This window comes from Sphaeramia orbicularis, chromosome 1 (genome assembly GCF_902148855.1).
Source record: "Sphaeramia orbicularis chromosome 1, fSphaOr1.1, whole genome shotgun sequence".
Taxonomy (NCBI): domain Eukaryota; kingdom Metazoa; phylum Chordata; class Actinopteri; order Kurtiformes; family Apogonidae; genus Sphaeramia; species Sphaeramia orbicularis.
In genome coordinates, this window is record NC_043957.1 from 15,437,592 (window position 1) to 15,454,170 (window position 16,579).

Here is a 16,579-nt window from a genome sequence, read left to right on the forward strand (position 1 = left end):
GTCTGAGTTATTGTTTGTTCAGTATTAATTTGCAGCCATGTAAATACAAGCTGGACTGACTGTACATATCCTGACCTAAATAAAATTTTCACTTTGTGCAGTAATGTCAGCCTGGCTTTTCTGGCTCAATCCATAATAATATACATTATATAGACTAAATGTCGTCTAAAATTAACGTTTATTTGCAACATAGTATGGCAAACTATTACATGATCAAAAACAAATTAATTTGAGCAAAAAAAAAAAAAAAAATCTCTGTTTTGAATGTCTGGGGTTGCCAGAAATTTGTGATGTTAAAATGGGTCACACGAGCAAAAAAGACTGGGAACCACTGTGTTACGCATTTTTACATCATTATCTGCTTTGAGCTCATTATTGTCCAACATTTAACTGAATAAAATGGTCCATGTTGACGGTGACGGTCAAATGGAGGTAAAACATGGTTTAAAACTGTAAAACTACGGTGTTGTTGATGACATTAAAAGTTCTCCACATCTGATGAGCTGGTCTCTGGATTTTTACTCTCGATAATTAACCAGTTCGATTATCAGGCCTCAGCATCTGGTCCCACTCACCCTCGTTGGTTGCCATGGATACAGTTCTAGTACTAATGATGGGAATGAAAGGAAATGAGACGAGAAAATGAGGGGAAGCTGATAAATGTGTGTTTTCTTCATCCAAACCACTTTATGACGGAACAAGTTCCACCACTTAACTGAACAAACAGGGGTTAAAGGTCGGAGTCACAGCAGATGGAACAAATAACCCGAGGCAGCGGAGTAAACGGAGCAATAACCGGGATAAATGTGAGGTCTTCGGTTGCTGAGAGCAGCGGATGTTTCGCTGTTGGCGGTGAGTCGAAGGACGGGAGCATGTGGGCGGCGGTCGGCGGCGGATTAACACTGCGGTGAGGCGTCCCAGAGCGCGAAGCCTCCAGACCACAACTATTCCTCCAGGGATGGTCCTGGAGATTAGAGAAAACCACGAGAACCCAGAGGAAGGAGGCGAAGGACGGAGCTCTGACCTCCAATGCTGAGCTGAACCACGAGAAAACCTCCAGGAACAACACAGCAGTCAGGAGGTGGAAATCAGACACTGGGTCAGGGTTGGGTTCTTGGTCTGAGAGGACTTCACTGAAAATGTAAGAGCAGAAACATGGCCACTTGATTGGACGGTGCAGGTCTCACCTATGAGGCAGGTCCTCCCCGTCCACTGGGGGGGGGCAGATGCACCTGAAGCCGTTGACCAGGTCCTGACAGGTTCCTCCGTGGGCGCAGGGATTCCTCTGACACTCATCCACATCTGACACAAAAGGAGAAAAACCCATGAGACGGACACATGCCGAGGCCACGGATCCAAAGGTCAAAGGTCAGACGGTCTTACTGATGGAGCAGGAAGGTCCGGTCCATCCAGGAGGACAGAGACACTCGAAGCCATGAGACGTTTCAGAGCAGCTTCCTCCGTTGCGACAGGGGTTGGACCGACAGGACCGATCCGCTGGGACCAGAACCAGGACATTAGAACAACACAGAACCAGGACAACAGGAGACGCTCTGCATCAGCCTTTACCTCCCTGGTGTTAATACCCAGCTAACCCCTGACCTTTAACCCCTGACCTGGCTTTTCTTCACCACATGAAGGAGATCAAGCACCAGGAAGGATTTAAAAACCAACAGCGTTTGTCGTGTGTTTAACATGACGTGTTTCTGAGCCTCTGGATCAGGGATGATAAAGTCATTTTAGTTCAGGTTCCACATACAGTAAAGTAATAACATATAATAACCTCTAATGGACTCTATGCACAGCCCCACTACTTCCTGAACTTCAGGTGGGTCCTTTATTTCCTGTCTTTCATTACTGGACTCACTGATTAATCCAGGTGTGCCTAATTAATCAGTAGTCACAACAAGAAATAGCAGACACACCTGGATTAATCAGTGTGTCCAATAATGAAAGAGCCACCTGAAGTTCAGGAAGTAGTGGAGCTGTGCATAGAGTCCATTAATGACAACGACACATTTTCTTCTTTGTTTTCAAGTAAAAAAAGTCAAATCGCTTGAAAATACTTACATTTACAAAGTGTCCTTTCACAAAAAAAATGTGAATAACATAAACAAAAATGAACAATCTGAAAGATTTAGAATTAGAAGATCAGAGAATTAAGTGTAATTTTAACAATATTCTGCCAGTTATTAAATATTTTGTGTACTTGTAGATCCACTGTGATCTGTAAGTTGTAATGTACATGTGTAATTGATAAACTGAGACATAATATTGTTAAATTGATCATACATTACAAAATACATTACGTGGATGGGAGCCCTCTCCAAATTGAGAAATTTTGTAATTTTACTTTTTTGAACTAAAACAAAAGGATAAATTTGGAGTTGTCATTATTTATAGGTTATTATCTTATTATTTTACTGGTCTGACCCACTTGAGATCATATTAGTCTGAATGTGGGACCTGAACATCCTTGATAGTTAATATCTTCAGTTTAATTTTTCACACTTTGTAAATTCATCCCATGGGTTGGTCTGGACCCTTTGCCTGGCGGGTTTTGGCCCCGTGGTCCATATGTTTGACATACTTGGCCAATGTCATATCCCCTGGTTGTGGGCCCCCCGCCCCTCACCTCTCTCACAGGTGACTCCAGAGAAACCGTCGGGGCAGGAGCAGTGGTATTTGTCGGGTCCTGTGTTGCTGCAGGTTCCTCCGTTCAAACATGGCTGCTTTGTTCCACACGTGTTCAGATCTGAAAGACCAAAACACAACGACGTCCACCAGTCACATCATCATCACACTATCCAGCGTATCCAGGATTTAGACGTATCCAAAATTCAGCTCCAATTGGCTGCTTTTTCTAAGATGCTTCACTTGAATGGAAGTGTCAGTTTGTGTTCCTGAAGGTGATGGATGGTTCACGTACCTTTATCACAGAGTTGTCCTCCATAGTTGGTGTCGCAGAGACACTGCCACGGTTCGATGCATCCGCCGTGGACGCAGCCGGGATGAGGGATGCACTGGTCGCAGTATTCACCCTGCCATCCATACAGACACCTACAGAGACACACCATTACCCACAATGCCCCTGTGGATCTGAAACATCCAACCACACTCATAACCATGTGTTCTGCGTTCTCACTTGCATTCTCCAGGAACTTTACAGGATCCATGAGTGGTACTGCAACCCTGTCTGCAGATCGCTGAAAAGACCGACAAAGACACAGACGTCACCAAGATGAAAGACTCACCATGTCACTCATCATTCATTCATTCATTCATTCATGGCAGTGGAGAATTCATTTACCAGTCAAATGCACAAATTAATATAAAGAGATAATTCAGTAAATAACTAAACCCATAGACTGATAGAAGGAAATACAATAAAAAAGAATCAGTGTTGAACCAAACATAAAATCCAAATAATACTGATAAAGATAAAATTTACAAAATATACCGTCAATACCCACTATACAAATAACATATATAAAATAACCATGAGACACAACAAACAAAATAAATATTTTAACATTCAGAAAAAGCAAATCCAAAGACAAACACAGACGTCACAAGGAAGAAAAACTCATCAAACTCAAACATGTCATTCTGTTAACATCATTCATTCATTCATGGTGGTGAGAATTAATTCACAACATAAATTGATATAAATAAATAATTCAGTAAATAACGAAAACTAACAACTAATACCACATCCGAAACAATAAAGAGAAAAATTCAGTGTTGAACCAAACATAAAATCAAAACAATAATAATAGCCTAAAAAAGAACATAGATCAATTAAAATATGAGTTAAATTAATCTAATTCCAGGATCACTGTCCCTGTTGCATCCAATAAAGGCAGAAAAGTAAACAAAAAAATATAAAATGTTTCATTAATGAACATTAATAAACCAGATGAGTCCTCACCAGTGTTGCAGTCCGGACCTGACCAACCCTCCAGACACGTCTTATTGCCATTGTGGTCGCACTCATAGTGGCCAAAGAAGTCGTCTCGTGGCCGGCAGAACTTGTTGCATCCGAAGCCGTAGTAGTGTTCGTCACAGCCGAGGCGGAGCCGTAAGTGGAACTGGGCCGAGGCGCCGTTGTGGTTCAAAATCTGCCACTGTCCGCTCGGGTTGATCATCCCTGAGTGGACTGCCTTCTCAATCAGCGACCCCCCACCGACGGCTGCAATGACCAGGGTCAAAACAAATCAGCAACGTCCCCCCGCAATCAAACAGGTGTTCACGACTAACACTGACCTGCCGCCAACACAGGGGTCAACTGACCGGGTCACTGGCTTTAGGGTTACGGATGGTTTTTACAGCTGGTTCTACAGTTGGTTTCACTTATAGATGTAGTTATAGAAATAGTTTAAAGGAGTGATATTTAGCTTTTTTAAAGAAATTATGTATTTTAAAACATTTCCCTATGGTCTACATAAACTGTAAATGCTATGCTCGGGTCTGAATTCTTCATTAATTCAACTCCACAGGTCCTTCTTCAACCCTATTTCTGAGTAATGACACCAGAAAGGTAGTTTTGAGTGCTGGCCTTTTAAATGCAAGTGAACCATTTCAGGCCCCACCCCCTTCAGGTTGTTGGCTGTGCTGCTCTGTCCCGTTCAGCCAACAACTGAACATTTTAGGTAATCGGCTTGAAGTTTGGACATATTTTCAGTATGAACTACAACCACTGCTGCTGACAAACAATTATGTCGTACTCTGAGAAATGCTTGTTGGAAGTCTTGACCTTATTTGTGCAAATGTCGTGATGTAACTAGTTATAGATGTAACAAATTAAGCAGGAATTTAAACGGGCTGTAGAAATGCACTCTAATTTTTGCCAAAATGAATATAAAGATAGCTTTGCAGCTCCTGGAGGGTTCAAATTCAAACTTTATGAACTATTAGGGTTCAAATACACAAATAAATGTACCAAAGACTAATAAAAGTGGATCTATCAAAATATGACCCCTTTTAAGTTCAGTTTTTATTCAGTTTAATGTTTGCTTTGTATTCGTAGGAAATGTTAAGGACTATTTATGGAATGATTGTGAAACCACTATCTTTCATATGGATAAATAATCAGAGAAATAGATTAAGAGCTGATACTTTCATTTGAAGACATATTTACCAAAAACAAAATAAGGAAAACTGTGTATCATTAACTGAAATAGCAGGGCTTCACAGAAAAAATGAAGCTGAACTAAAATAATAGAGGAACTACTGTGTCCATCCCATTTGGACTGAATGTCCCTGGAAGTTCTGATGTTTCCATTAGTTGTTGTTTCATTATATTTTTCCAACCTTTTTAACAAATATCCAATATTACAAACAAAAACCCTCAATATATTATATAATATAAAACCTCATACATTGTGTATATCTATATAAACTATATAGTTGTGGGTTTTTTAAAAAACACAACTGAGATAATCATAGATCATGTAAATTATAAGGAAAATTGTAAATAATTATAAATGTATAGCCAATTGTATTTTGTATTTGCATGGGTTTATATTTGACACATATGTAGTGGGTTATGATGTAGAATTACATATATGATAATTATTATATTGATTGATAGACATTTACTGTATACATGTATTAATGTAGATTGTACAGTTTGAGAGTTGTAATAAAGAGATGAATTAACTCAGTGTTTAACTTTACTCCTTTTCAGATGTGGAAATAACACTAAAACTGTATTAAATGTTTCTTTTGTATAACAGTATAAATTTCTTTTTTGGTTGTTTGGTTGTTGTTAATTTTGCTTTCAGTGTTTGCTTTTGTTGGTTGTATTGTGCACTTTATATGTAAATAAAACCTTCAGTCATTCAAACTAAACCAATAAAAACTGAAACTGAACTGAACAAACCTGCTTTAAACCAATTCCAACTAACCTAAAAGTAAAAACTATTCAACTATTAGTAATTAAATGTTTTTATCATGCATGGAGTCACTAACCCTGGTCCTCCAGACCTACTATCCCGCATGTTTTAGATGTATCCCTCCTCCAACACACCTGATTCAAATGATAAGCCTATCATCAAGCTCTGCAGAAATCTGATAATGACTCTGAGGTGTGTTGGAAGAGGGAAACATCAAAAACATGCAGGACAGTTGATCTGGAGGACCAGGGTTGGTGACCCCTGCATTACAGGCTGAAGTTGATGGAATATTCCAGAGGAGAGGTTGTGGTATTTCAACATTGGCAGTTAAAGTGTGGTCGGCCTGAGGTGATGGTGTCTGTTTCATCGACCAGCAGCACAACAAAAAACCCGCAAGGAGGAGGCGGCGTCGGCGGTGTCCTACGAGCAAACTGTGACCCTTCACATCAACTCGGAAAACAGGGAAGGTGCTGAAAATAGCACAGAGGCAGTAGAGATGGAAAAGTTAACCCCAAAAAAGGAGCTGGATCGGATCCATCCAGGAGGTTTAAGCAAATATTCAAATCTGGCACTTCATCGATAAAACCAGCCTGAAGTTCAGCTCCAGCAACAGCCCATCATCACAGCTCTGGTGGAAATCTAAACAGAAAAATATTAATGTCTAATAACACTTATTACAATCAGTTCCGTTGTTGAAATAAATCTGGTTTTGGCTGATATTGGTGGCAGTAATGTAAACATGTAGGTAGAACTGCTCTGTGAAGAAAACGACCCTAAATGATTTAAGGATTATTGAACATCTTGATGGTAAAAAGTACAAAAAAACAACATGTTCAAACGTTGTGTCGGTCACAAAAATCACAGAGTTCCTCAGGGATCTGTGATCGAGCCTCTTCTGTTCAAGGGATTATAAAATTCTGTAACATGGTCCATTATATTTAACGTGTATTTTATTATTTAACATATCATGTATAACATATATACCTACAGAGTATTTATGCATGTGGATCCACTGTTTGTAAAACTGAGTCTGTTTACATGACCTTTCATTTCTACTGTTTGGTCAAAAACAAACCCTGAGCTTTGAAAAACATCAAGGTGCAGTTTACGAGTTTGTCAACATTTTGTAGATTATTGATATTTCATTAACTGCACCAGATTCTAATTCTTCATTTGCTGTTCTCTCATTGCTAACAGAATGATTCCGGTGTTCGTTCATTCCACGTGTCTTCAGGACTTCACTTGTAGGGTCAATGTTTGTTTTGGATTCAGGGCCGTTTTTCAGCTTCAACCTTTTAGCTGCTGAACAAACTGCCCAACCTCAACGTCGCAGACCGACCCTCAGGCCCAATTTCATATTTGGGCTGAAGCTCGGGCCCCTCGGAGTTCAGCTGGTCTGAAGTCAGCCGACTTCACACCGGGCCTATAATGGTTCCCTGAGGGATGCCAAATACAGCACAGGGCCAACACTCACCTCGCTCACACTGTTTACTACCTGTTTTCTGAATGAGACTCATCCAGCCCATTGTAAGACTAATTTAAGGAGCTCTAATAATAATTAAGGCTTTATTTTTACATCTACAGACTTCTTCTAAATCCATAGGAATTAATTTACATTTTTTCTGATTAATTCACCTCTTTTGGGTTAAAGTATTAGATTCAGAAATTAAATGCCTATGACAAATTAGGCAAAAAAAATGTGATTACATTTACAACTGCATCTTGTGATCAAAGTTGTTTTGTATATTTTTCCTAATTTTTTACGAATAATAATGTAAATGGCTAATCTTTTGTACAAGTCAGATATGCTGCGATCAGTGGGATGAACACAAACTGTTCTACCTTTTCTAATTAAACACTTAAAAAACAAACCTTCAAAATGTAATTTTTCTCTAAATTTATAGTTATTCAGTTGTAAACCATGTCACTCTTACTCAGTATTTGCAGGTTCTTTAACTAAAAACTCCTCCAGTGTTTGTTCTTGTAACTTCAGTCTGTTTGTCCACAGTACTGACATCTTTATGGATTCACTCAAAAGTCAAAGGTCGTGTTAGTCCAGCGGGACACTAATACTCACCGCCGCCGGATGCTGAGTCGTTGTTGAAATCCAAGGCTTCCACAATCAATGTGTACGACCTCTGCACAGACAAAAAAGAAGAGGTCACTTTAACACAGTGTGATGATACAGTTTATCAGTTACTACCACTAATAATAATGTTGACCTGCGGGGATATACAAGTTCTAGATGTGGTAGTTTTTATGCTGTTGTGTATTCGTGCATGCTGTACCGCATTTGTCCAGCAGTCACCGCCAAAGCGTTCTGGCCATAGCAATGTGATTCTAAGGCTATTGTATTCCAAAATTACTAATATCTCCTAAAATACTGGTCTTATCAACATGTCATTTTCACTTGTCTGTTCCTTGACCAAAATACATAAGTATGTCAAACTGCAGCAGTCAGCTCTTTCTGGGTTTTGTGTGAATCCCCAGACACACAGACACGCATGCACGCACACAGAAACATTAGAACATGTTAAAATATCATGTGACGTGACTGTTATTTTGGTCATTTAATCAGTGAGGAGGTTGAAAATGCTTAGTAATGCCACACAGGATAGAAAAGCACAGACATTTTTGTCTTTTTAAAGTGACAAATTAATTAATGACAAATTAAAGAATAAATCATTTCTTTTTTTTCTTTTTTGCAAGTGGTGAATTGCAGCAGTAAGTGATGCAGGTATTGGATCAAGAGGTTGATTTCACAATTCTGTTTGAAAATACTAACCGTAAATGCACAAGTATTCAGTTGAAGAGGCAGATAATATAAAACTATTCTTTGGTGACTTGTAAAAGCAGATTTTCTTTTTCTGTCTTTCTCTTATCTTATGAATGAAATGAAAAAAAACTAAACTTATTACAAATTGTGCCAAACAGGGCATGGTTTAGCACAGTGTCCATAGTGGTTTATTGGCCTATATGACATTACTAAGCATCTGTATTTATATTTTCATCATAATATACAAACTTTACACATTACACGATATCTAATAAAATATCATATGATACAACCAATAACTATAAAGTCGTATAAAATATCTGATTTGCCAGGTTGAAATCAGTCACTGACAGTGTCTGTTTAAATTAATGGTATTTTTATTCATGTTTTTAATGAGTTTTGTGTGATTTTTAGGAAAAATAACATTAATAAAAGACTGTTGTGGAGTTTTTCTCAGAAGAAAAATCCTTTACTTTAATGAACACATATTGATAAGTTGTAAATAAAATGTTAAGCAAGAAATGAATTGATTTTCAGATAAATCACCTTTATCTGGATGTAAATACACTTTTATATGTATGTATCTGAACAGCGCAACAGATTTTCTTATTTTCTGTCTTTTAAAGTCGACCTGCTGAGAATCATCATTGACTCAAACCTGTTTACACCCAAACATGAGCGTAAACAGGGCGGAGTCAACCTGAGTCAGCGTGGTGCATTCAGTGTACTGTGGAGATGTTTCCCTGAACGTCACATCGCACCCACTGATGCAGAACTGAGGTCGCCTCTTGACGAGAACAGATAAACGCATGCCCATCATACAGAGGGGGTGGAGCCACAAACATCTGAGCAGCTGATTGGACAGTTCTGACAGTTTAGTATCTGCAAGGTGGTTTCCCATCAGCCCCTGGACTCTGGTGGAGGATAAAATCACCAGGTTTCCAGCCCATCCTCCAGTAGATCCACATACTGGTCCAAGGACAGTAGGCCTTTAAAGGACACTTCTGTTTCAATAGGCCATAAAACCATAATTACCATAATGTTCATGTATTATGATAACTATTATTAATAATCATATGGGTTTGGTCTTTGGGACTTAGTTTGTTCACAGGGTTTTCATCTTGTTGAATCAGGGGATAGAAAAAACATGTGATAAGACGACACTACTGCAAATACCAACCAATGTCCATTAGTACAAACTGTAAAGAAATAAACGGTTATGTGATAATTATTAATATTGATTGATTCGCTTTTGTCATCACTGCAGTTAAAACCCACTAAATGAGAGGCTGAGGGTGAACTACTTCACACTCTGATTTCCCATAATCCCTCTGGTGCAGACCACTGCATCCTGAACACAACAACAACAACAGAGGCCTCATCCTGTCGAAGACCGCTGTGGCTTCGTTTCACAGTTACTGGGTCGAGCACACAAGTGTCCGGACAACGGGCCTTTATCATCCATCACAGGGTGACAGCGAAAACACAGAAAACACAGAAAAAGAAGAATGAGCTCCAGGTGCAGCATGAAACCTCAGCCAGAGTCTGCAGAGGGTTAACACTGAACTCTTTTACATGACCATAAAAATCCAATAACTGTTCATATTCAGATAATTGTAATAATAAGATCTGATGCATTTACATGCAATTCAGAAATACGATCATCAATAAACCTGGTATTATTGGATTTCTTTTGGAGTATGTACGTACATAGTGACGGTAGAATCAAAGTTCCTGTTACTGAGGCCATTTATGTTCACACTAAAGCTCTGATTATTATCTGATTTGAGGAGTTATCAGACTATTAGCGATCATGTAAACAGTGTAATCTGATATATTTTATCAGATAACAGCAGTAATCTGATTATGAGAAATTAGATTAACACACCTGGATTTCTCCCCAATACTCTGACGTCTTCATGCATGTATACCTGTTAATCTGATTTATTTTATTTTTCATTCTTTTACATCTGCACATGTAAAAAAAAATACATAGATTGTAGAAAATGCAAGTGACATAGACACACGTGAGCTGAAGACAATGACAGGAAGTTTGATTGTACCGTCACTACATACGTACATACTCTAAAAGAAATCCAATAATGGACTGAAACGTCTAAACCAGGGTGTTTGCATGATCTCCATAAATCGGATAATGACCAGAGTATTAACTAGTGTGAATGTAAAGGGGCTTAGTGATATTCACATTAGAGCTGCACAATATACCGTTTGAGCATCGACATCACGATGTACGTGTGCGCAATAGTCACATCGCAGGTCCTGCAATGTTGGAGGCAAATTAACTCAACGTGTTCTCATCTAATTTCAAGGGAACCTGACACACATTGCATGCAGTGATCCACCAATCACAATCGTTCTTCATCAGTTTGGAGTGTGTCGCTGGTAACAACATTGAAAAATGAGCAACAAACAAGAGAAAATCACTATAAATGAAGACTTGGTGCCAAAAAGAAAATCACCGTCAATTATCTGGAATTATTTTGGCTATAAGGATGATATTGAAACATGTGTTCTGTGTCAATAGTGCCTTGCACCTGTTGCCAAAAAAAGGAAACACAACTAATAAGTTTGACCTTTTATGTCACCACCACACAGCTATTATATTCTCCTGAGTATTTTTTCATATTGCAATATATATCGCCGATTTAAAAAAAATTTGCAATGTCATTTTTTTCAATATTGTTAAGCCCTAATTCACATTCTTTAAAAGTTTTACTGTCCCTTGAGTTTACCATTTTTACTGCTCCTACCTCCTTCAGACCATCATTCACTGACACAGAGAACAACACTGATGAATGAAGGAAAACCAGAAACAGACCAGTGAAAATGAGACGTGGACTCACTGGCCACGCGAAGCTGAAGGGCAGAACCATCCTGGCCTTTTCGCTCTGACCACTGCGTAGAGAAAAGGTGTTCCCTCCCAGTACAGGTGTGGAAGCAGAGCCAAAGCTGCAGGGCCCTCCCGCCACCACCTTCAGCTGGTACTCCTTCAGACAAACCCGGAAGTAGGTGTTGCATCCACCGGACGAGCATCGGCGGTCGGTGGTGTCCGGGGTCCCATCACAGCAGGCGCCGCTCTGAAGATGCCCATTAACGTTCTGCATTGATAAGATCTGAAGCTCAAAGTGTCCTGAAGCTGAGGAGACCTGGAGGAGGAAGGGGGAACATGTTGAACCTGTTCCTTCCACCTGATTTGGGTTCATTTTCTCCTATTTACCAAGTTCCAAAGCTTAGAACTGAAGAACCACAAGGACTAAATTAATCACTGACACCTCATTTTAAAGGTAATAACCTCTAGTTTCGGAACATTTACTGTTTTAGTTATAGGATAAAATACAACATGAACTAGATTTGATAAAATATGGGAGAAATGGAGGACGTACAGCTGCAGAAAAAATTATTAGACCACCCCTTGTTTACTTCAGTTTCTTGTTCATTTTAATGCCTGGTACAACTAAAGGTACATTTGCTTGGACAAATATAATGATAACAAAAATAGCTCATAAGAGTTTAATTTCAGAGTTGATATCTGGCCATTTTCCATGTTTTCTTGATAATAACCAAAATCACTTCAGTTCTTACATCAATAGCTATGGCATTGTACTGACAAAAACAGTGCTTTTAGGCATTCTATGTTTTCTTTTCTGTCTGTTTTTGTCACATGATATACACAGGAGTTAGTACGTGATTACATAACCATTGTTTCTGATGACTTTTGATGGTCTAATAATTTTTTCCACGACTGTATATCTTATTAAGAAGACTAGACTTTGTGTGAATCTTTTATATATATATATATACAGTACAGGCCAAAAGTTTGGACACACCTTCTCATTCTTTGCATTTTCTTTATTTTCATGACTATTTACATTGTAGATTCTCACTGAAGGCATCAAAACTATGAATGAACACATGTGGAATTATGTACTTAACAAAAAAGTGTGAAATAACTGAAAACATCTCTTATATTCTAGTTTCTTCAAAGTAGCCACCCTTAGCTCTGATGACTGTTTTGCACACTCTTGCCATTCTCTTGATGAGCTTCAAGAGGTAGTCACCTGAAATGGTTTCCTAACAGTCTTGAAGAAGTTCCCAGAGATGCTTAGCACTTGTTGGCCCTTTTGCCTTCACTCTGCGGTCCAGCTCACCCCAAACCATCTCGATTGGGTTCAGGTCCGGTGACTGTGGAGGCCAGGTCATCTGGCGCAGCACTCCATCACTCTCCTTCTTGGTCAAATATCCCTCACACAGCCTGGAGGTGTGTTTGGGGTCATTGTCCTGTTGAAACATAAATGATGGTCCAACTAAACGCAGACAGGATGGAATGGCATGTCACTTCAGGATGCTGTGGTAGCCATGCTGATTCAGGTTGCCTTCAATCTTGAATAAATCCCCAACAGCGTCACCAGCAAAGCACCCCCACACCATCACACCTCCCCCTCCATGCTTCACGGTGGGAACCAGGCATGTAGCATCCATCCGTTCACCTTTTCTGCGTCGCACAAAGACACGGCGGTTGGATCCAAAGATCTCAAATTTGGACTCATCAGACCAAAGCACAGATTTCCACTGGTCTAATGGTCTTGGGTTTCTTGGCCCAAATAAATCTCTTCTGTTTGTTGCCTCTCCTTAGCAGTGGTTTCCTAGCAGCTATTTGACCATGAAGGCCTGATTCACGCAGTCTCCTCTTAACAGTTGTTGTAGAGATGTGTCTGCTGCTAGAGCTCTGTGTGGCATTCATCTGGTCTCTAATCTGAGCTGCTGTTAATTTGCGATTTCTGAGGCTGGTGACTCAGATGAACTTATCTTCAGCATCAGAGGTGACTCTTGGTCTTCCTTTCCTGGGGCGGTCCTCATGTGAGCCAGTTTCGTTGGAGCGCTTGATGGTTTTTGCGACTGCACTTGGGGACACATTCAAAGTTTTTGAAATTTTCTAGACTGATTGACCCTCATTTCTTAAAGTAATGATGAACACTCGTTTGTCTTTACTTAGCTGATTGGTTCTCGCCATAATATGCATTCTAACAGTTGTCCAATAGGGCTGTCAGCTGTGCATCAACCTGACTTCTGCACAACACAACTGATGGTCCCAACCCCATCAATAAGGCAAGAAATTCCACTAAGTAACCCTGACAAGGCACACCTGTGAAGTTAAAACCATTTCAGGTGACTACCTCTTGATGCTCATCAAGAGAATGCCAAGGGTGTGCAAGGCAGCCATCAGGGCTAAGGGTGGCTACTTTGAAGAAACTAGAATATAAGAGATGTTTTCAGTTATTTCACACTTTTTTGTTAAGTACATAATTCCACATGTGTTCATTCATAGGTTTGATGCCTTCAGTGAGAATCTACAATGTAAATAGTCACGAAAATAAAGAAAATGCGAAGAATGAGAAGGTGTGTCCAAACTTTTGGCCTGTACTGTATATATATATATATATATATATATATATATATATATATATATATATATATATATATATATATATATATATATATATATATATATACACATATATATATATACACACACATATATATATATATATATATATTATATATATATATATATATATATATACATACATATATTCTCTTTTCTTTAGAAAACTGTATTTCCCTGTTTATTGTTATTGTAATCTATTTGATTATGTACACCCCTCTTTAAATGTTCTTGTTACTATTTTTCTGTACAAAACCTTCTTGAAAAATAAAATTATTTAAAAAAAATAAATAATAAAAATACAACATGAACTACATCAGGTTAAATTTAACTGAAACAGTTTTTTTTGGTAACAGGAATATAGTTAATGATGGAATGAACCAGTCATGTGACCTCATGACACCAAACAGGTAGGAAGCCCAATTAGCTTCCATCACTATCCAGGTGACTCTTTCACTACTTAAGTTTTGTTGTTCAGGAAAACTGGAAAATAAACTTAGAGACTCATTTGTAGAGATTATGCTCTTTCTAACAAGGCAGAATATGATTATGTAAAGAAAAGATTTATTGTAGGAACTTTAATGTATTTAAATAGTGGATCACTGGTGATCCGCTGGGAATGAAGGGGTTAACCCAGTCCTCATTCAGGACTAGACTCAGACCATGATCATGTGTTAGATTTCAGAGAGGATCAAATCTAGAAAATAGAATCATTCATTGAAAAAGAGATGATGCGTCTGTGTCAAACCACAGTGTAGACGATCTGATCAGTGATTGGTTATTACAGCTGTCAATCACAAATTTACCCCATCTGAAACGTCTGTGAACAGACAGGGTCCAGAAAAGAGTCCAGAAAACCAGGTAGAAATCCTGTTTCTTCTAAGACATGTTCATTATACTGAGTCCGTTTACATGACCAATTAAATCCAATAAATGTTAGTAATCAGATAATTTTAATAATCAGATCTGATACAAACATGCACTTCAGAAATATGATAATCCATAAACCCTGGTTTAGATGTTTCAGTCCATTATTGGATTTCTTTTGGAGTTGTACTAGTACTACACAGTAGAAATACTACACGACAAGTAACTCATCATAGTCTGAAAGTATGACAGGTCTTCAAAAGGAGAAAAACTGAGAAGTATTTGAATGATTAATGAGGAGAAACCACTGGTACATGAGGAGTTAATACTACATATAGTATTATATGCATGTTAATGTCAGTACCAACTGAAGCTCTCAGATAAATGATGTTAAAGTATGATATTAGTCCCTGTCATTTTAAACTTTTATTTATCTTGTTTTCTTATTGTTCATGGGTACATACTGGTCAGGTCAGAGAGGATTCACTTGGTTAAAGGACGTAAAACTACAGAAAACACTAGAAATACTCCACATTTGTAAGTAAAAGTACTTTTTGTAGTCCGAGTTACACAGTGAAATGGATCCGGATCATCTGATCCAACATTAAGACCTGGACTTGGACCTGTGATTCAGCTCCATCACAGTCCTAAACCAAGCAGAGCCAGTTCTGCTCTGGGGGTCGTACCTGGATGCGGGCGGAGAGAACTAGGAGCATCAGGCCGAGGGCTCCGGGGCTCCGGGGCAGGTTCATGCCGGCGGCAGCTTTCGAGGCTCGGTGCGGGTCGCTCCAGGTTGTCCCCCCTCCTCATGCACCGTCCCAAACCTTATCCTCCACGCTGTCCCGGTTTGATCCCGGTCCTTTGTCTGCTTCTGTCCTGATCTGAGTCCGGCTCTGTGCGCCCAGATCCCGGGTAGAGGCTCCACTGGCCCCGGACCGGGGGAGGCTGGGTAATAACCAGCATCTGGGGGGCGGAGTCTGGATGCTGACCACGCCTCCAGGGGCTAGGTTTGTTTACAGTCAGTTCACATGGAGGTGGAGAAGTGCCTTCACACATGGATCCAAACCCCCCGGATCCCCCCACCCCGCCGACATGAGAGGCCTTTAACGTCTGGATGATAATTATACAAACACAAGACATTCTGCTGAAGTTTACTTTGCAAACACACGGTCACATGTCCCACTAATACTGCACCTTCACCTTCTACACCTTCAGCTTCTACATCTTCAGCTTCTACATCTTCAGCCTCTGCACCATCAGCTCCTACACATTCAGCCTCTGCACCTTCAGGTTCTACACTTTCAGGTTCTACACTTTCAGCTTCTACACCTTCAGCTTCTACACCTTCAGCTTCTACATCTTAAGCTTCTATGTCTTCAGTTTCTACATCTTCAGTTTCTACATTTTCAGCCTCTGCATCCTCAGCTTCAGGTCGTCTACTATCCTGCATGTTGTCATGTACGGAGGCTCATTAGGGGCAAAACCATAACCAAATATCAACTGTGTCATAAAGACCTGATGTTCATGTTTAAGAAAATATAAAATGTAAAACTGGAATTACCAAAACACCTACTT

General features: G+C 39.4%; 1 protein-coding gene across 1 annotated transcript in view; it reads right to left on the reverse strand.

Annotated features, from left to right (window-relative positions):
* LOC115434334 (protein jagged-1a-like) overlaps positions 1-15,910 on the reverse strand; it is a 28,228-nt gene extending 12,318 nt beyond the window's left edge. The window contains 10 exon segments of the mRNA XM_030156270.1: positions 1,188-1,221; positions 1,223-1,302; positions 1,384-1,497; positions 2,636-2,755; positions 2,930-3,060; positions 3,146-3,206; positions 3,932-4,192; positions 7,975-8,035; positions 11,538-11,840; positions 15,691-15,910. Coding sequence (XP_030012130.1) covers positions 1,188-1,221; positions 1,223-1,302; positions 1,384-1,497; positions 2,636-2,755; positions 2,930-3,060; positions 3,146-3,206; positions 3,932-4,192; positions 7,975-8,035; positions 11,538-11,840; positions 15,691-15,756 — 1,231 coding nt within the window. The 5' untranslated portion in view covers positions 15,757-15,910.
* Positions 15,911-16,579: the final 669 nt, after the last annotated feature.